Source organism: Molossus molossus, unplaced genomic scaffold, assembly GCF_014108415.1.
Source record: "Molossus molossus isolate mMolMol1 unplaced genomic scaffold, mMolMol1.p scaffold_m16_p_6, whole genome shotgun sequence".
In the NCBI taxonomy this organism is placed as follows: domain Eukaryota; kingdom Metazoa; phylum Chordata; class Mammalia; order Chiroptera; family Molossidae; genus Molossus; species Molossus molossus.
In genome coordinates this window covers 116,710,999-116,732,415 of record NW_023425399.1, presented here as the reverse complement: position 1 = coordinate 116,732,415, position 21,417 = coordinate 116,710,999, and the positions used below count along the sequence as shown (strand labels likewise).

General features: G+C 57.9%; 1 protein-coding gene across 2 annotated transcripts in view; it reads right to left on the bottom strand.

Moving 5' to 3' along the window:
* The window catches only part of ZNF236 (zinc finger protein 236), a 59,322-nt gene that overhangs the window by 17,443 nt on the left and 20,462 nt on the right, over positions 1–21,417 (bottom strand). For both annotated transcript variants that reach the window (XM_036245117.1, XM_036245115.1), the window contains exons 9-20: positions 20,669–20,894; positions 18,756–19,028; positions 16,772–16,975; positions 13,194–13,335; positions 12,362–12,622; positions 9,474–9,727; positions 8,634–8,735; positions 8,067–8,218; positions 6,839–6,942; positions 4,616–4,767; positions 3,035–3,250; positions 347–629 (exon numbers count right to left, since the gene is read on the bottom strand). In XM_036245117.1, the coding sequence (XP_036101010.1) occupies positions 347–629; positions 3,035–3,250; positions 4,616–4,767; positions 6,839–6,942; positions 8,067–8,218; positions 8,634–8,735; positions 9,474–9,727; positions 12,362–12,622; positions 13,194–13,335; positions 16,772–16,975; positions 18,756–19,028; positions 20,669–20,894 (2,369 nt within the window). The remainder of the gene's footprint in view (positions 1–346; positions 630–3,034; positions 3,251–4,615; positions 4,768–6,838; positions 6,943–8,066; positions 8,219–8,633; positions 8,736–9,473; positions 9,728–12,361; positions 12,623–13,193; positions 13,336–16,771; positions 16,976–18,755; positions 19,029–20,668; positions 20,895–21,417) is intronic.

Genomic DNA, 21,417 nt, shown 5'->3' with positions numbered 1-21,417 from the left:
CCTCCCGCAGACCAGCAATGTGGCGGCCCCCACCCCGGCCTGCACCCCTACAAGGCGGGCACCGGGTCCTCTAGCGAACACGAAGCTCCAGTTACGTCCAGTTACGTCCAGTTACGTCCAGTTACGTCCAGTGGCACCACAGCCCCACAGACAGGAGCACGAGCGATCTACAGAGCAGACCGTTCTAGTGACACGTGTGTGAGCCGAGCGGCAGCGGTAAGAACTACAGGAGCTGCAGCTGGGATCGGGGTCGCCGCTGTCCCTGCGGTGGCACCAGGCTGAGCGCCGCCCCGAACGCGTGTCGACTGGGGACGCAGAGCGCGTGCCCTGGCCGGGCCGTGCCTACCTGACCAGGTCGCTGGGCTTCTTAAAGCTCTTGGGGCAGTAGGAGCAGCAGTTGGCGAACCTGGGCTCGGCCTCCAGCTCGGCCTGCCGGTCGCGCAGCTCGCTGACGCGGTCCTTCTCCGCGGCCGACTGCGCCAGCACCTGCTCCGACACGGTAGCGCTCTCCTGGGGCTGGATCCTGGCTAGCTGCGCCGTCTCCTCCTCGGTGAAGGTGATCACCTCGGGGCGCACCTTTCTCGAGCTGTTTCTCTCCGCGCCGTCCTCCTCGTCCTCCACACCCACATCTAGACAAGCGCAGGGGAGCGTCAGACCCTGACGACAATTTCCACAGACCCAGGAGACTGGACTGGGCGAGTTCACGTGGTTAAACCTGCAGCTCAAAGGAGCTACACCTGAGGCTTAAAGAGACTGTGCTCACCGCTGTCACACCGAGAACTAAGCAGGGTCCCCGGAAAGAAAGCCTGTGGAGACGCCCTGAGGGGAGGATCGGAGGCGGCAGGGGACACTGACTAGAGGTCGGCCTGCCCACCGCTGCCGCCGAGCCCCGAGCTCCGAGCTCGCCACTGCCCACACGGCCGCTGGTCAGCACAAGCATCCGCTTGCTGACAGGAGTAGGAAGTGAACTGTTACCGGATAAAGAAAATCAGCCCGAAAGAGGCCAAATCAACATACTGGACAACAGCCCCCAACCGCTGAAAGAAAATACTATTTTTAAACACGTCTGTGTATATACTCGCTCCCTGAGCTGTGAGGACACACGTGCCCGATGAGAAACGAGAACCTGCTGCTATGGAGATGCAGAGGAAGGCATGCTGGCCGCTGAGTGCACCCCAGCAATCCTGGGGCTCCTCTCAGAACACAGGGAAAGGACAGACCACAGGAGAACGGGGGGCTCCTCTCAGAATACAGGGAAAGGACAGACACAAGAGAACGGGGGGCTCCTCTCAGAACACAGGGAAAGGACGGACACAGGAGAACGGGGGGCTCCTCTCAGAATGCAGGGAAAGGACGGACACAGAACGGGGGGCTCCTCTCAGAACACAGGGAAAGGACAGACCACAGGAGAACGGGGAGGGGGGTAAGGAAAGGGTCGTGGAGGGAGCGAGGAGAGAAAGGAAGTCCTGGGGAGACTCGCCCTTCAGCAGGAATTCCAGAAAAAGTAAATACAGTGAACTCCAATCCACTGTCAGTAAAACTTGGAAAGATTTGGGGGCAGCAGGTTCTAGATGGAGCCCCCCGCCCCGACACTGATAAAGAAATGTGGAGCTAATTGTAATAAACACTGAAAGTGACCCAGAACACTATCAATACAGCACACGTCGGGAAGGAACACAGGACAGCGAGTTCGAGCTGAGGAAGTGGACAGACAGGGCGGCAGGGTCAGGCCCGGAGCTCACTGCGGCCGACATGAAGGGTGACGTCTCTGCGGACAAGGGCGCTCTGGGCTCCTTTCCCAGGGACCCCGCGGGAACGCCGAGGGCCCAGAGGAGCACTGGAGCTGCAGGCATGGGGCGCAGCCTGACCGAGGCCCACCACGGCACGGGGCGCAGCCTGACGAGGCCCACCACGGCACGGGGCGCAGCCTGACCAGGCCCACCACGGCTCGGGGCGCAGCCTGACCAGGCCCACCACGGCACGGCGCCCACCTCCCGCCTTGGTCACGGACGGGCAGGGACACACACTGGACTCAGGTGGCTTCACTGGCTGACCAGTCAGCAGGCTGCAAACTAGATGGTTCTGGAACTGACATATGGATTGTTTTCAATTCACTGGCAGCTGTGAGCGCCTGCCTGGAAGGGGACCGCAGGCCCTGGAGGCCAGCTGCAGGTCTGTGGTGGTCAGGGCGATGAGGCTCTCTTTGTGCCTCTCTGAATCCGTGCTTCACAGCGCACAGACGTGTTTGTGATCAGAAAAGAACATTGCACTTTGTAGGCGATTGGTGCAGAGATTTTAGAGGTGATTGGTGCAGAGATTTTAGAGGTGATTGGTGCAGAGATTTTAGAGGTGATTGGTGCAGAGATTTTAGAGGTGATTGGGGCAGAGATTTTAGAGGTGATTGGGGCAGAGATTTTAGAGGTGATTAGGGCAGAGGGTATTTTAGAGGTGATTGGTGCAGAAATTTTAGAGGTGATTGGTGCAGAGATTTTAGAGGTGATTGGGGCAGATTTTAGAGGTGATTGGGGCAGAGATTTTAGAGGTGATTGGGGCAGAGGGGATTTTAGAGGTGATTGGTGCAGAGATTTTAGAGGTGATTGGGGCAGAGATTTTAGAGGTGATTGGGGCAGAGGGGATTTTAGAGGTGATTGGTGCAGAGATTTTAGAGGTGATTGGGGCAGAGGGGATTTTAGAGGTGATTGGGGCAGAGGGGATTTTAGAGGTGATTGGGGCAGAGGGGATTTTAGAGGTGATTGGGGCAGAGGGGATTTTAGAGGTGATTGGTGCAGAGGGGACTTTAGAGGTGATTGGGGCAGAGGAGATTTTAGAGGTGATTGGTGCAGAGGGGATTTTAGAGGTGATTGGTGCAGAGGGGATTTTAGAGGTGATTGGTGCAGAGGTGATTGGTGCAGAGGGGATTTTAGAGGTGATTGGTGCAGAGGTGATTGGTGCATAGATTTTAGAGGTGATTGGTGCATTCACCTATCACATGAGCATCTGGCTGATAAGCCTGGAATCAGCAAAGGGACAGTACCTCCAGCTCCCTCGGCCTCTCCAGGTGCTGATGCGGCGGAGGGGCCTGCCTGGTGCCTCCTCATGTGCTTCCTGCAGTGGACAGCCGTCCGGAAGACCTGCTCGCAGAAGGGACACTTGCAAGGCTTCAGGCTCAGGTGTGTCGCCATGTGCCGGGTGAGGCTGCCGTTGGTGGTGAAGGAAGCGCTGCAGACGCTGCAGCGGAAGGCCTTCACTCCTGGGGAACAGAGCAGAGACACGCTCCGTCACCTCACCATCCCGCCGTCCCGAGGCCCAGAGGAGCACAGCCCACGAGCCACCTGTCCAGTCTGCTCCTGAGCCCTGGCCACCTGAATGCAGGGACTGGACCCAGCGCATGGCCACGGACAGCGTCTTCCTAGACGCGCACGAAGTCGAAGCCCAGAGCATCTCTCTGGACAGCGTCCGCCTCTCTGCCCCGCGGTCTTTCACTCTTTTACGTCTAAACTGGCAACGTGTCTGCGGGATCTGCTCCCGAAGTGTCTCCAGGGCCCTTCCCGCACCCCTAGAGCACACGACAGGGAGGCCCTAGGGGGCCTGCGTCCTCCGCTCAGCGTCCCCTGCAGCCACGTCTGGGCACCGAGCACACTCCGAGCAGGCGAGGGGGCGCTCTCCTCCGACCTCCACCTGCTCTTCGCACAGGGGCCTCCCCAGAGGCCCTGCCCCTGTAAGTCGTGAACGACACAGGCCTCTGGGGCAGCGGGGGCCCTGGGAGGCCTGTGGGGCTCCAGGTGACCTGTCCTCGCCCGTGAGAGTCACGGCCCCCGCCCCCGACTGGCCTGCACCCACTCCTCGCCCCGGGGTGTTCTCAGCACTGCACCTCTGGTGCCAATGCAGCCTCACCCAGAGCACGTGGAATCCAGACAGCTACACTGTTACTACTTTAAATGTGCTGAACAGGTGAAAGGGATACATTTAACGTGCATTTAACTACAAATCATATACCTGATAAACAGTACATTTAGAACTATCACATCTGAGTAAGAGCATAAATAATCTGATTTTAAAGTGGTATAGGACTAGAATGCACAAGTGAATACGTAGAATCTCGACGTCGTGAGCCATCAGAGAAAAACGATTCTAATCCACAACCAGTCCCCAGCTCCCTCAGGATGGTCCTAATGAAAGACAGATGACAGCCCCTGCTGAGAACAGGAAACCGAACCCCCACGCAGAGCCGGGGACAGTGAATGAGGAGCCACTGCAGTGAGATGAACTCAAGGTGCCCACAGGGCTGCCACAGGACCCAGTGACCCTGCGCCACACAGATGGAACCTCTCCCCGTCCAGCGATGCTGAGTGAAGAGCAGAGAGTGGGCCCCACACACTGCAGCGCTGCCGGGCCAGCGGGAAGGCACCTGACCCCACTGCGAGGACAAGACCGAGCACGAGGGCGACAGGAGCAGGGCAGAGGCGCCGGCCGCAGGACTCATCCCCATGAAACGTCCAGAGACAAACTCGAGACAGACGCAGGCCTGCGGCTGCCGGGGCTGCAGCACGGGGCAGGGGTTTCTGTGGGCAGGTGGGCACGCCCCGAGCGGCACCCGGGGCAGGGCAGACAGGACCTGTGTGCGTCTTCTCGTGGGACTTGAGCACGCCGGAGGAGACGAAGCCGCGCCCACAGAGCGCGCACCTGTAGGGCCTCTCGCCCGTGTGGGAGCGCACGTGCTGCTTCAGGTGGCTGGACTTCTTGAAGCCCTTGTGGCAGTAGTCGCACCTGCAACGAGAGGCAGGCTCAGGGCTGCGACCTCTGGGACGCAGGACAGTGCGCGGTCCCCCCGTCGCCCACGGGAACTGGGCAGGAACAATTCTCGGGACCAGCAAGTCCGACGGGTTCCCCAGCAGGCACAGTATCTGACTGACTACGGTTTTTAGACACAGTGAGAAACTACCAGGTGTCACTTTCTTCACCAAGTGACCGAGGAGACACAGAGCTTCCTCTGCTTGAGTCAGAATCACTCCTGAGTCCGACACGTGGAAAAGTCGATTCATAAAACCCTTTGCAAAACAGATTTTACTGCGGCTACTTTGAATCTGACATATTATGTTTGCCCTTAGTTGGTCTGGAATATATTAAAATTACTTTAAGAATAAAAATACTTACACATTTCAAAATTTCTTTTCACATGCTATTAAAACTACAAGATTTAGAGAGAGTATTCCAGTACACTCCCCACTCTTCCTGTTCCCAAGTTCCAGTCTACGGAGAACTCAGTGAGCCCTCTGAGACCAGGAACCCACGCGGACAGCCCGTACCTTCCCCCGGTGTCGCCCGGTCTGAGGATGACTGCCTGGAGCACATGTAAAATGCACCCTACTCTGCGGGTGCGGCTCAGCGGCTCCCTAGGAAACTCTGCCTAGAAAAGCGAGTGACAGCACCAGGCTGACATCAGAAAGTGAGCTCTGCCGTCGAGATGGAGGTGGAACCGGCCCACGTGTGAGCAGGAAACACTCTGTTGAGAACTGAGCTGCACTGAACCAGGTGGCATTCGCTGAGGACGACTCTCCGATGAGGAACACCCCTTAACTGAAACCAACCCCCGGCAGAGTGACCCGGCAGCGCTGAGAGGAACCGGCCTGGTCAGAGACAGGCGGGTCAGGGCCTTCGCCTCCGCCCTCGCCCACACCGACGGGCCCCCTGGGCTGAGCACCCCCTCCCCCAGGGCTGCACCTGCTCTGCTGACAGGGAGGTGCCCACAGGCGCCCGGACCGTGAGGCCATGAGGCCAGCGCTCACAGCGATCAGGAGCCTGCCGGGCCCCGGGGCAGGACCCAGAGAAGTGGTCCTTGTGAAGGGAGAGTTTGCCCGTCACGTGTCCAGTCACATGTCCCGTCACATGCCCGTCACATGCCCAGTCACGTGTCCCGTCACATGCCCCGTCACGTGTCCAGTCACATGTCCCGTCACGTGCCCCGTCAAATGCCCAGTCACATGCCCAGTCACATGCCCCGTCACATGCCCCGTCACATGCCCCGTCACATGCCCCGTCACATGCCAGTCACATGCCAGTCACATGTCCCGTCACATGCCCCGTCACATGCCCAGTCACATGTCCCGTCACATGTCCCGTCACATGCCCCGTCACATGCCCAGTCACATGTCCGTCACACGTCCCGTCACACGCCCCGTCACATGCCAGTCACATGCCCAGTCACATGTCCCGTCACATGTCCCGTCACACACCCCGTCACACGCCCCGTCACATGTCCGTCACACGTCCCGTCACATGTCCCGTCACATGCCCAGTCACATGTCCCGTCACATGTCCCGTCACATGCCCAGTCACACGTCCCGTCACATGTCCCGTCACATGCCCAGTCACATGTCCCGTCACATGTCCCGTCACATGCCCAGTCACATGTCCAGTCACATGCCCAGTCACATGTCCAGGGACTGCACCACCACCCACCTCTGCCACACTCACAGGACAGGTACAGTGGCCACGCTGCGCCTGGCGCGCGGGCCGCAGAGGAGCCTCGGACAAAGAGCCTCACTGTACATGTGCGCTGTCCCTGCAACCACGGCAACGGCCTGCAGTGCTGCAGGGGGCCCGGCCCAGCAGCCGAACACAGCGGGAGGGGCTGCCACCTGCCGACTTGGCCCTGTCACCTTCCAGCTGCAGACACCTTAGCAAATAAATGTGTGTCTCGGGCCCTTCACTTGTAGAATGGAGATGGTAATGAACCTCTTCCAGAGGTTTCGGGAGAGTCAGACGCAGAGCCCCGAACGCGAGGCGTGCTCACAGGTGGCGGCAGCCGTGCCAGCCCGACGTGCACAGGTGTGCCTACCTGTAGGCGCGCCGGCTCTGGTCCTCGCTGTCCTCCAGGAACTGGCGGCGGGGCGGCGGCAGGCCCAGCTCCTCTTGGGACGGCTCCTCCATCAAGGGAGCTGTCTGAGACGTAACAGAAGCAAACTCGTGAACACTCGTGAGCACAGACAGCTGGAAGGAAGGGGACAGCTCGCAAGTGCGGAGGCAGAGGGAGGGGCTCCCAGCAGGTCGTCGCTGTCATGCGGCCAGATTAGCGATGATGGTCGTTTCCGCTGCTTTTATCAAACACGTATTTCACTCATCTCCCGTTAACTCACCTCGATGCAGTTCACTCAGGCATGAAAGTGATCCTAACAAGAGATTACTCTTTACCTACTCGACTCTCAATGACAGCAACTCAAAGGCCCACTTTCGAAAATACTGTTTCCTGGCTCGTCCCACAACCACAGGAAAACGGCGCGGTCCGTCGGGCAGCCAGGTGCCCGGGAGAACATGCCCACCGCCCAAGGCCCACGTTGGCAAGGCTGTCAGCAGCAGCTTTTATTTATTTATTTATTTATTTTTTGTATCCTCATCCGAGGACATTTTTCCATTTTTTGTACAGACAGAGTGGGAGGGAGAGAGAGGAAGAGAGGGAGAGGGAAACATCGATGTGAAAGGGACACATTGAGTGGCTGCCACTCGCACGACCAACCAGGGCCGGGGACAAACTGCAACCGAGGTACATGCCCTTAGCGGGAACCGAACCTGGGTCTCTCCGGACCACAGGCGGACGCTCTAACCGCTGAGCCAAACTGGCCAGGGCAGCAGCAGCTTTTAAAGGAAGAACACCTACCTGTTTGGCTAATCATTTTCAAAACTAATGAATATCTTCCAAAAATGGAAAAATCAAAACCAAAATGCAAATGTCTTCAAGCTAAGAAGTAAACTTTTAAGAGTATGCATTTAAATATTCATCTTTACTAGGCCAGCGTTCTCTGTAGTCGCATCGGCACGTGCACGGCGGCGCACGCGGGACGCCTGGTTCGGGACCAGCGCGACCACGTCTCTGGGCTCTGACACCGCGCTCCTGGCCGTCCTGCCGCTTCCCCACAGAGGAAAGTCACGCCACGCTAATGAAACCTTTTAGGACAATTAAAAAGTTTCAAGGGAAAAAAGAGAGCCCTGTACACTGCACATTCGAGCTTCCACGGGACACGATCGCCGCAGTCACAGACGGCGGGCTGCCCTCCCGCGCAGGCACTCACCGCGCTCCCGGCGGCGGAGCTGGGCGCCGGCAGTAGGCTCTGCTGGTGGAAGCTCGCGGACAGAGCCTGAGACTCCAGCGTGCTCGAGTCCTGCAGCTGCTGCACAGGCGGGAACTGCGCCTGCCGGCTGTACGTGTCGGTAACGGTGAAATCTGAAATAAGTTAGGGAAAGTGTTCTGCACACGCTATTCGTTAAGCCAAAAAGTTAGTTTTATGAATAAAGACGTCTAAAGAGATGCTGCTCTGAGCTGGAGTCGGGAGCTGCTCTCACCAGCAGGCCCAGACTCTCTGTGCGCAGGCGGGAGGCCATGCTCAGCACAAGCCTTGCAGGGCACAGGCCTGTGGGCAGCCGCCACCCCTGGTCACGCCTACATCCCCGTTCTCCTCAACCCCCTTTTCCTGGCTACAGACTGCACATAAAACGGTTACAGTCGCTTTCCAGAAAATGTGAGCGCACCACCAAACAGCGTGTGCGCACGCGCACACACACACATGCACACAAGCACATGTGCACACGCGTACACACACACAAGCACACAAACCCCAGGTGGTGGGGACAGCACGAACCCTGCGACAAGCCAGCCGGGTCGAAGGCCTGCTGCGGAGGAGGCTGCTCTGCAAACTGGTCCATGTGCCCCGGCAGCGTGTGCTGTGGAGCCACAAACCTGTCTGAGGACAAGAACACAGATACGAGCGCAAGTTACTTCCGACCTACCGACCTGCGTGCTGCGGTCAGTCTTCAACAGGCAGCCACCTGTGCAGAAGGGCAGCGGAGCGGCGTCCGCATCTGCAGGTGAGCCTGGGCGCCCTGTGTTCGGAGCACGTCACACTGGCCCGGACACATTCTCCTGAGACGTGCTAAGTGCAGCCACAGCAACAGCTACTAAAGACCTTTTGGCCGTGCACTGTCCCAGGCAACAGAAAGGATAAACCTACAGAACCCTGCTCGGGGACTACGTATTTTGGGACACCCACGAAACAGTGCGCTGGCCAGGGGAGTGGCCGGCACGAGGTGACGCCTGTGCCAGACGCAGTTGACTGTGCACTGAGCTCGCTGTCTGGGGTTGCACGTTTTTAGAGCAAGACCCGTCCATGGGGGAAGCAGCACGCGGCTGAGGTGGCGAGGTCCTTGCAGGCCAGTGACAGACCGTGCGGGACCGCAGCAGCCCGGGACAGGACTCAGCGCGCTGTGCAGAGCACCAGTGACCTCACAGAGGACGCTTGCTGGAAATGGAACGTCCCTCAGCACGCGGAGGGGACAAGCAGACTAGAGGAGGCAGGCACTGGGAGCCCTGTGCACACACAGCCTGCTCTGTGACTCGGGGCTGGAGGCCGGGAGGCCTGGAGCCCGAGCGAACGAGGCTGGGCACCGGCAGATGGCTCTGCAGGTCGACCGGCCACGTGTACCTTCGTCAGCTTCCAGAGGCGGCCCTGCCAGCTGCTGGCCCAGCCCCGCGTCTTCCGTGCCCACGACGTGCTGCGGCTCCAGCGTGAGCATGGCCTCAGGGCTCGTGGCCACGGCGTCCGCAGGCGGCTGCAGCTCGTCGCTCTGGACCTCCACCTGCATCTGCGTGGACACGTGCACACCCTGCTGGTCCACGGAGCTGCTGTCGAGGGAGGCCGCCTGCTGGTGCTGCTGGAGCTGCTGGGCAAGCTCATAGCTTCGAGAGACCAACCGGGACACACAGGTTAGATGCTGCCCGCAGGGCCAGGCACAGGCCGCGGCGCGAGCGGGACTCTACTCTTTCAGTCGGGAAGCGTCGCCCTAAGTAACGTTATCTGATTAAGCCGTCAAACATTTTTACTTTAACGCTTTATCGTGGAGTCACGGGGCCACCCAGGCGAAGAGAAACGCTGCTGACACGTCTGAAGGACAGCGCACCACCTCACCCCCGAAGAGGAGGGGCGCAGAGGCAGCGGGGGCAGCCGAAGGACGACAGGACGGAATTTTAAGGGAAATAATTGAAAAGCTGGCACATGTTCCCAAGTAAAACTCTCCCAACTCACACCCTGGGCTGAAGCTTCCGAGAGCGCTGCATGGGGTGAGGCAGCTCCCTCCGCTGACTCAGTCCACGGACCCGTGCAGGGCGGCCAGGTCCAGCCACCTGCTGCCTCCCGGCCCGAGGTCCTGGGACCAATGCCCGCTGCTCACAGAACAGAGCGGGAGGCACGTGGCCACTCTGCTTTTCTGTAAGACGGCCCTTCAGGTTAGTGCTGCGTCTTCACTGCACAGAACACGTCAAGTCCGTTCTCACCGAGGTCAACACTTTCTCTCGAGGAGGAACGTGAGCAGTGATCCGGTGACGAAATCAAGGACTCAAAGGGCAGCTGAAACGCCACCTGCTGGGAGCGCACGGGACTCGGCCGTGCACCGTCAGGCCCACCGCCTGCCCACTCGACCCCAGAATCTCAGGACTCTGCCCATTCAGAAGTCCACTCCTGCTTCCAACAAAATGTCTTCTCCTTACTGTCTTGATATGAAAAGCAGTCACGTCTCAGTAACTGTCACCGAGGAGAGGGAACAAGGACGCAGTAAGAAGCAGCAAGGACATGGGCCTGGCTGCACACGGACGTGGCGTCTTCTCCCCGGGCCCTCGGCGACAAGGCCCTTGTGCCAACCTGCTCCTTGTCGGTCTGCTCTGGTTTGTGCACAGCCTTCACCACAGGCCCCCTCGGACCTGGCTCAGGGTGAGGGCCGCAGCACCTGGCACCCCTCCCGCAGAGGCCGCACGGCCTCCACCACAGGCCCCCTCGGACCTGGCTCAGGGTGAGGGCCGCAGCACCCGGCGCCCCTCCCGCAGAGGCCGCACGGCCTCCACCACAGGCCCCCTCGGACCTGGCTCAGGGTGAGGGCCGCAGCACCCGGCGCCCCTCCCGCAGAGGCCGCGCACCCGGCGCCCCTCCCGCAGAGGCCGCACGGCCTCCACCACAGGCCCCCTCGGACCTGGCTCAGGGTGAGGGCCGCAGCACCTGGCGCCCCTCCCGCAGAGGTTCTCTGAAGAAACTCCAGCCCTGCAAGGACAGACCGACCCGTCTCCAGACTGTCACCTCAGCCACATACCCATCTCCTGACGTCACTGTGGCACCAGTCCCCAGGCAGAACCCATGGCAAACAGTGGCCAACGTGACACTCCACCAAACAGAGGGCACCCGCTAAAACAGCTGACCTGCTTCCCAGAAACGGTGCCACTGGCCACTGAGCCACACACAGGGCCTTCCCCCTGCTCCACCGCCGCAGAGCGTGTACTGTGCGCGGGCACGGCATCCGGCTGCGGTGAGCGGAGCACAGCGCCCTGAGCGCCTTTCCCCAGAACCCCAGTCCGCCCTGAGCGCCTTCCCCCGGAACCCCAGTCCGCCCTGAGCGCCTGCCCCCGGAACCCCAGTCCGCCCTGAGCGCCTGCCCCCGGAACCCCAGTCCCTGAACGCGGGGAGCACACAGCTCCCACTCGCAGTGCAGTGTGACCGCACGTGTGGTCACAAGCGCCCTCCAGGCTGACACCCGCACACCCCAGTCCCGACAGCCTGGAGCAGCAGTTACGCGTCGGGCGAGGGAAGCGCCTTGACAGGGAACCGCGATGCTGCCGGGTGCACGGAGGCAGCCGGGCGGGCACCAGGACGCCGCCCCCGCTTCTCACAGCTAGCTCACCGCGCTGCCGGGCCTGTGCCGTAGGCGAGATCTGGGCAGAGACCCGGCTTAAAACACCACTGAAAGCAACTGTTCTAGGGCAGAAGGGTTGTCTTCTCACTTCCAGAGTCTGTCTCCCAGGACGGCTCCTGCCCAGGCTTCCCCGGACCCAGAGCTCCGGCTTCTCAGAAACACACTGAACAGACTACAGACGCGCCGGAGACGCCACCGCAGGGCTGCTGGGTCCCTGCGCCCAGAGGAGCCCTGGGTGCGAGAAGCGCACACCCGCGTCAACGATGGGTTCTTGTGGCGGCTGGATCTCAGACTTTCACGTACGCTGATGACGGGCCCGCACTGAGGGCTGACGAAGTCCCTTCTGAAACCAAGACCTAAGTACACCAGCCACAGTCTAGCATGTCACCTGTCACTGACCACCGGTTTTAGCAGAGCTTACAGAGCGTTTAGCCCAATACAGACGAACTCGGCATTCTATTAGAGGTTGAAACTGAAACTGGAGAGGCCTGTGGTTCTCCACAGGTCCTCAGACACTGACATCAGTCTCTTCCCCACACACCTCTCCCAGAAGTAACCAGGAGCCAAAGACAACTCTTTCTCAGAACACCCCCAGCCCCCGGGGAAGGGCGGCTGCAGGGCCGGCGAGCGGGCCTACCGGTGCGTCTTCATGTGCTTCTTGCAGTTCAGGGAGGTCTTGAAGGTCTTCTGGCAGTAGGGGCACATGTAGGGCCGCAGGTCGTTGTGGATGCCCATGTGGCGCCGCAGGCTGCCGCCCGTGCTGAAGGCCCCGTTGCACACCAGGCACTTGAAGGACTTCAGCCCCGTGTGCGTGCGCACGTGCGCCTTGAGCACGCCCGCGGAGACGAAGCCTCTCCCGCACTGAGAGCACTTGAAGGGCTTCTCCCCCGTGTGCGACCTGGAGAGAAGCAGGTCGTGAGCCGAGCCGCCGGCTCCAGACGCTGTGATCAGCGCACTCGCCCGCACCGCTCTCCCTCGCCGACTGCCCCAGCAGCAGCCCTGCGCCACCAGCGGAGACCAGCACCCCCGGGGCTGCGAGAGTCACCAGGCCGGGGTGCAAGGGGCCAAACCAAGCCCCGGCTCCTCGCGCTGCGCTTTCCTCAGGGCCTCTGTCTCCCGAGACCCAGGTTCTACTTTCTTTTCACTGTTGCTACATCAAGATTGACCTCAACTCTGATAAATACACCCGAAAACTGTTAAAGAACATAACTCTGATGAAACAAACCAAATACTTTCTCACTGTGTCCTAGAAGCTGCAAACACTCAAATGTAACAGCAATGTGAAAAAAATTCAGTGGCAATTCCTGGCTACATATTCTAGTCGCGACAGTAAGGAACAAAGACATAAATCACCAGTGAGCACTCGGGGATCAACTATGACGTCTGCAATCCCACGAGCTACCACGGCACCCTCCGCGCCCCCGCCAGCTCGCTGTCAGCGCCCCGGATTCCCGCCTGGGTGCACCCACCTGACGTGCTGCTTCAGGTGACAAGATTTCTTATACGCGCGGTGACAGTGGAAACACTTGTATGGTCTGTCTGCGTCATTTACAAAGTTATTATTAAAATAACTTTGAAAAAACTGGTTTCTTGGAATGGGCTGGATAAGACCTACAAACCAAAAGAAAATCAGGAATAATTCACTGTCAGCGCTGCTCAACAAGGCAAACGTCACAAGGCATCTGTTTCACCGAGAAGAGGGAACTCCGAGGGTTAGAGTTAAATTCCAATGTGGCAACTCAATGCTACTTTAACTGTGTTAGAAACTGGCTACTTAAACACCTGTCGAGAAGTTCTTACAAAGTTAATATGAAGCAGGCAGTTTTCAACACAAAGAACACCTAGGTCGGCCCGGGTAGCTCCCTAGCCCTGGAGCCAGGGCTTGTCAGTCTCCGAAAGACCACTTCTCGGAGGCTGAGGAGTCCGGCCCCAGGGTGGCGTCTCTGCCTCCCAGGTGTCTCCACGTCTTCCCCACCCACCCACACTCCATGAGCTGATCCCTTCACCCGAGCCCTGGCCCGGCCACTCTGATGGAACTGCACGGCCCGGGGCGCTCCGTAAATACCCACAAGATCACACACACACAGAAGGTGTCTGCGAGGAGCCCACTGCAGCCGTGTGCTCAGGACACTGCAGACACTGCCGACGGACAGCCCTGGTCTGACTGGGGCTGTCACACCTGGTGATCCAAACCTCCTACGCTGACCTGTAACCTTCAGGTTCCCCTAGGCATGACTCTCTGGGGTAGCACCACAGCATAAGTATTTTGACACAGACCCCAGACGATTCTGAGCCCTCTGCAAGGGGCGGGGTCTCCCTGCCTTGAACTGTCTGTTTCAGACACTGTCTCTCCTCTAACAATGTTACAAGCGCCACGTTCTGTTTGAAAGTCAGGCTGATCACAAGGTCTCAGTCTTTGAAGAAAAAAATAAGGGTGAATTCAGCATACATAAAGGCCCTAGGGTACTGATTACAGTTTGTCATTTCACTAGACTGCCTACTAGACCTTTAATAGGGGTTTTTTAAAGGCAATTATTATTATTATTATTTTTTTTTAATCCTCACCCGAGGATATTTTTCCATTTTTTGTACAGATAGAGCGGGAGGGAGAGAGAGGAAGGGAGAGAGAGAGAGAAACATCGACGTGAAGGGACACATCGAGTGGCTGCCACCCGCACGACCAACCAAGGCCGGGGACAAACTGCAACCGAGGTACATGCCCTTAGCGGGGACCGAACCTGGGTCTCTCCGGACCGCAGGCCGACGCTCTAACCGCTGAGCCAAACTGGCCAGGGCTAAAGGCAATTATTAATCTCAAGGAAAAGTATGAATAAGTTTCAGTTAATAAGCTTCAAATGCAAACTAAAAGTATCCTTAAAACATCCTATAATCCTTCTATAACAGAAGAAACAGCTTCATTGTTTGGGGAAAATACAGCTTAGTCTTATGGGAGTGTTCATATACTGAAAAAGTGAGAATGTAAATATTGCAAAATGACAAACAAAAATATGATATATAACATAAATTTGATAGACTAGGTTAGACAAATGTGTCAAAGAAATGCAAAATTGATGTGCTAATATCAACATGATTGAAACGTAAATATAAACTAGGAGGATCAAGGTTTAAAATAATAGATAACCAAAGCCTGGTTCACTTCTAAGGAAAGCTATTTCAAACGTCTATGAAAAGCAAAAATGATATTTACACACACACACACACACACACACACAATCACATACAGAGAAAAATGGCGATTTAAAAAATAGACACTGGCTAAGTGTATGTAATCTGAAAATCCATAAGCAGCTACAGATCAGAATACTATGATCACCTGACTCCGATATGTCCTCAGCCTGCATGTATTTTATTTAAAATTTGGTTCTCAAACTGGGAGAAAGGATGTCCACAGTGAAATGGATAACATGTCTAGAGCCCCACACTGCAGCAAAGCAGTGACATTCGACAGGGAGGCAGGAGGCGGTGAAACCTGGGCAAGCTCCCCACACCTCGGTGCCAGCGGCAGGGGTCATGGGCGTGGGGAGGGGGAGCCCCCTTGACGAGGCCTAGACCCAGCCTGGGCGCCGGCTCTGCCCTGCACACGGGCTGCAAAGCCACCAGCAACACGAGGACCCTCTCCAGGACCCGGGTTTGTATCAGCAGCTGTACTGGAATCGTTAAGTTCCCTTGCAGCTGTGAAAGTTATTTTTAATACATTTTAATACTTTCCAGAGGGACAATCTTAGCATAAAACACAGTTTTGAGTAACTAGACTGAAAAGGAACAATTCATCTCCCAATGTATTCAAATAACTAACAAACCTGCTAAAACCGTCTGTCATGTTTTTATCAAGTTCCCCCAAAGGTTAGCTCAGTCAATCTATTCAATACAGCCCCCAAGGAGCTGAGTCTGAGAGAAGAGAAAGACATGCACATACATGACAGTGAAATTAAGCATAGAATTAAGTATTTACGACGTGTTACAGTTCAGAGCGGGAAGCCACCTGTATAAACCATCTCCCTCGTGAGCTCCACTCCACTAATCGGTCCTAAGCTGCAGGCGTCTGTGAAGCCAACAAGTGAAACATGCCCATTTCAGCCTTGGGAAAAGCCTAGAGAATCGGACACTAGCTTCACTCAACTAAGGATTTCTAAACTTGAAGTCAAGAAACCCACAGGTTTTAACTTGCTTCATGGCAACCTAAAAATCTGATAATTTGAGGGTAAGCTCCAAGCATGAAGGATAATTTAGGGCCACTGAACAGATATTTAAGCTGCCCGGACTTTTCCAGAACACCACAAACCACTGAGAACCTGTAGGCTGTGGTGAGGACTGAACACAGAATTCAGTAGAATTGGCCCATTCTGTTTGTGAGCTACCGAAACCAGGCAAGGACATCAAATTGTTCTAACCACCACGGGAGTGCAGACCCATTTCTGTGCTCTAAACCAGGGGTGGGGAATGTCATCCTGGGGCCACACCAGGACCTTGAAGTCAGTGCCAGCAAACATCACACGCCTGACCGGATCAGCCTGACCAAATAGCACAGGCTAGTGTTCAAGTGCATAGTTTTGTTTGGCCCATGAGCGATGTTGTAAGTAATTCAATGGCCCTGGGCAGGAAAACGGTTCCCCACCCCTGCCAATCAAATCTCCTAAGAAGTCTAGTTCCTCGGAAGCTCAGAGATCAAAGCAGCCCAAGTGGTGATCCACTGCACACCCGGTAGGAGTTCTAAGATACACACCTTCCAGCACACTGAGTGCATCGCACCGTGACACCTGCACACCTCGGACAGCTCCACTCGGGAGGAAATTCTTCTTCCGTGAGAACTTACTTACTAACATCTTCGCACACACACATTTCTCTTTTAACCAAGAACACGACTGAGCAGCAGTTCAGACAGGAGCAGGATTTACATTGTAACTGTGTACCTTCCAGCCCATAAGACACAGCAACGCTTTGCAAGAACCTCACTGCGGCAGCCTGAACTGCCCGTGTGACCAGCGGCTCGCACGCCCTCAGGGGGCCGGAGGGACGAGACCCTTACCCACGTCGGTTATGAGGATCGGCTCCTGCAGCGGAACGTCAGGGGCGGGGGCACTGGCCTTGCCCAGGCGCACCTTGGTGGGCTTCCGCTGGTGCCTCGTCTTCCTCAGCTCCGAGTGTTTGAAGTGGGAAGCCACATGTGTCTTCCTATGGCCTGAGGTTCGGAACTTTTTGTCACAGTGAGGACAAGCAAAAGGTCTGACCCCTAATAAAAACGAAAGTACACCACAGAGTTCTTGCAAAGAAATACATCTTAAAAATTCATGCCACCATAATATTCTAGTATTTGTCGATTTGACTATTCAATTTGTCATTTCGTGTTTATAGTTTTCTGGCTAATAAATCAGTTATTTCCCCTAGTCTGCGCACAGTTCATACTATACACGTTAGGGCATGTAATAAAGGCATAAGAAAAAAATGGGCTATTTTCAGAACAGAGTAAAATACGGCTATTCAAAGGACTGGGGCTGTTCCGGGTGCTGAGGTCTGTGACCCGCCCCCTCAGCCTGCGGGGCTGCTGGGCTGTGCGCACGGGTTCAGGGAGCCCCGCAGCGCTCCGCGCCCAGGACACCAGCTGCCACTCCGGCAACACGGCCGCCGCCGCTGCTGCGAGGAAGACGCTTCACAGCCCTGGCTACCCCTTCCCTTTCCTGAGGGAAGTTTCCTTCTTTTGCATTTTTGTTGATACATGAAAATGCAGATTCCAAAGAAGGACATATAACAAAATTAACTGATTTTAGCTTTTTCAAACACTCATTCACGTGGTCAGCTCAGCCAGGAACCCCGGGCAGGTCAGGCAATTTACCGATAAGGGTCCCAGATTCCTTTTGGGGGTGATAAAAATGTGTAAAATTGGACAGGGTGTGGGTCTCACAATTCTTAACTGAGCACTTTAAAATCCTAAGTGTTATGATCGGTGTTACATCTCAATAAGGCTATTATAAATACAACTGGAGCCTGAAAGAGGTCTCCGTGCCTTGCTACCGGTCACAAACGAGCTGACTGGAGGAGGCACTGCCGCCCGTAGGGTGGAGCGCGGGCCTGTGCAGAGACTCGCCCTCCGCCCCGCTCTGCCCAGCGCGGGACCCGGGGCCGCCCGCAGGGGCCTGCGCACAGGGCTCGGCCTCCGCTCTGCCCAGCAAGGGACCCGGTGCCGCCCGCAGGGGCCTGTGCACAGACTCGCCCTCCACTCTGCCCAGCGCGGGACCCGGTGCCGCCCGCAGGGGCCTGCGCACAGACTCGCCCTCCGCTCTGCCCAGCGCGGGACCCGGTGCGCCCGCAGGGGCCTGTGCACAGACTCGCCCTCCGCTCTGCCCAGCGCGGGACCCGGTGCCACCCGCAGGGGCCTGCGCACAGACTCGCCCTCCGCCCCGCTCTGCCCAGCGCGGGACCCGGTGCCGCCCGCAGGGTGGAGCGCCGGCCTGTGCACAGACTCGCCCTCCGCTCTGCCCAGCGCGGGACCCGGTGCCGCCCGCAGGGGCCTGTGCACAGACTCGCCCTCCGCTCTGCCCAGCGCGGGACCCGGTGCCACCCGCAGGGGCCTGCGCACAGACTCGCCCTCCGCCCCGCTCTGCCCAGCGCCGGACCCGGTGCTGCCCGCAGGGTGGAGCGCCGGCCTGTGCACAGACTCGCCCTCCGCTCTGCCCAGCGCGGGACCCGGTGCCACCCGCAGGGGCCTGTGCACAGACTCGCCCTCCGCTCTGCCCAGCGCGGGACCCGGTGCCACCCGCAGGGGCCTGTGCACAGACTCGCCCTCCGCTCTGCCCAGCGCGGGACCCGGTGCCACCCGCAGGGGCCTGCGCACAGACTCGCCCTCCGCCCCGCTCTGCCCAGCGCCGGACCCGGTGCTGCCGGCAGCCGCAGGAGGCACGGCCGCGCAGACTGTGTGCAGGGCGGACCACGGGGCTCCTGTCCAGCCTGCAGCAGCCCCCGCGGCCCGGCACGGAAGGAAACGAGTCCGGCGCCGCCGGCGGCCGCCCCCGCACCTGTGTGCAGGCGGATGTGCACTTTGAGGCTCCCGGCCGTGGAGAAGCTCTTCAGGCAGTGCTGGCACTTGAAGGCCTTGATGCCCGTGTGCGTCTTGATGTGCGCGGTCAGGGTGCTCTTCACCGCGAAGGCCCGGAAGCACTGCGGGCACTTGAAGGGCTTCTCGTGCGTGTGGATGCGGATGTGGCGCACCAGGTCGCTGGGCTTCCGGAACTCCTTGGTGCAGTAGGGACACACGTGCCACCGCACCCCGTTCTCCTCGCGGACCGACCCTGCAGCGTGGGGGACACACAAGGTGAGAGGCCAGGTATTGGGCGCCTAGTGTCCGTCGGGGTAGGGTGGACACAGCGCCCGACACTGTAAGAAGCGACACACTCTTCGCTACAGCAGATGTGTGATCAGTTGCGGGGAAGGTGGGAGTGTCCATGATCACGGTCGAGTGGGAGCTGTGCTTTAATCTCGCGGGAAATCCTGACAGTCCCACGAAGGCAAACCATCGCTGAGACGGACAGGGGCTGCTGGACAGGCGCCGGGACTGGTCAAGCCTGGCGCCAGGCCCGCTCAGGGCCGCCCCACCCCCCACTCGCGCAGAGCGCAGTGGAGACATGCCCGGCAGGGATGTCAGGTGCACAGCTTTGGAAGGTGCGGGGAAAGGGCTCTGGCGGAACCCCTGGCAGACTTGGGGAGCCTGCAAGCGACGGGACCCAGCGGGGATCCACTTATGCCTCCTCCTCCGCGTGAGGAGCATCCTCTGTGCTGCGCACACAGCTGCCGCAGGGAGAGGACAGCGCCCCCCTCCACCCGCACGCCCGCCCGCAGGAAGGGGACAGCGCGGCCGCCACTGCTCGGCGACCAGTTAACACAGCTCAGGAGAAAGGGTGGAAAGTAACATTGAAAGTAACATTGAAAAAACAGTGAAACCACGGAAACAAAGAACACAAACCAGGGGGAGAAAAAAGAACAGGGAACCAGGGAAATGGTTTCAAAATAAGAAAAGGGCATTTAGTTTGTGGTGATCTTGCTGGTGTCAGGGAGCAAAACTTAAGCCTACTTAAAATTGGTTTTGTATTTCCCGCATACTCTGTGTCTGCGCACATAAAAAAAATTAAAATTTTCAAACATTTTATATTGAGCAACTTCAAGACACACACAGGTTTCCTCAGCGATGGTCTTTATAAAGGACTCGAGTTAAAGTTTTAAAGAACAAAGGTGAAGACATCAGGGTAACTCCGCACCCGGAGAGCAGGGGCATGGAGGCTCCCAGACCGAGAGGCAGAGGCGGGCGGAAGGGCCGCTGAGGGCTCAGAGCAGAGGGCCACACTTCACAGTCGGGGTGGCGGCGCCATCACCCGGAGAAAGGAAGGCCAGGCGGGGGCGGAGGAGGCCCTGACAGCCACGTCCACGCCCCCAGGATGTCAGGGGACTTGAATCATGGGAAGGTGGCAGGCCACAGAAGGGAGGTAGTTCAACACATTGTTCTTTTTTTTTTTTTTTTTTTTTTTTTATCCTCACCCGAGGATATTTTTCCATTTTTTGTAGAGATAGAGTGGGAGAGAGAGAGAGGAAGGGAGAGAGAGAGAGAGAAACATCGACGTGAAGGGACACATCGAGTGGCTGCCACCCGCTCGACCAACCAGGGCCGGGGACAAACTGCAACCGAAGTACGTGCCCTTAGCGGGAACCGACCCCAGGTCTCTCCGGACCGCAGGCTGACGCTCTAACCGCTGAGCCAAACTGGCCAGGGCTCACACATTGTTATCTTGTAGTTTTTAATTTTAAATATCAGATACTATGAGGTAGATACTATGAGAACGTTAAACAATCCGTCACCTTCAGAAGAAAAAAGCGTATTTCTTCAGAACAAGCAACGCGCCGTCCGAATGCCTACAGGCGGAAGCAGTACTGAAATTACCGGGCAGAAGCGGCGACTTCTTCTTCAGCAGCTTCTTCTCCCTCTTGTCCAGCTTCTCGGGGCTCTCCTGCTCCTTCTCCGGCTCGGCCTCCGCAGGGTCAGCTGGCTCGCCGCCGTGGGGAAGCTCTGGGTCGGGGCCTTGCGCGGCGGAGGTCTTGGCGTGGCTGGGGTCGCTGGGGGGTGCTGCAGCTGGAATTGAAGACAGCCCACTGTTTTCTAAGGCTTGCTGAGACAGAGAAAACTCAGAGGTTAGGAGATCCGACGGCCCGCACCTGCTGCCCGCCAGCCTCGCCTCGCGCACGCAGCGCCGCCACCCAGAACCAGAAACATCTGCGTGCAAGCCGCCGTCTGTCAGCCGCGGGGCCGCCGCCCGGAGGCCGACCAGGCTCCTCTGAGAACTGACACCTCACCTCCACCCAAACACGCGTGGCTGGCACTACCCTTCTACGTTAAAGGGAACCTGGGAGTTGATGTGACTGGTGTGACCGCAGGCGGCTGTGGCCGTCTCTGAACAGACGTGGAAATCACTGTCTAAGCTGCACTGGTTTCACCCTGAGGACACTGCTGTCCTGCACCTGCCAGCCTGTCCCCACAAAGGCAGGGAGAGGTTCGTTCTGACACTAAGTAGTAACTAGAGGGGAGGAGCGAGGCCGCCTGCTTGGAGATGAAGGCTGAACGTGACGCTGGTGGTCAGACCAGGACAGGGCTCCCTTCCCCAGCTCCCCCCTCACATAGACCAGGACAGGGCT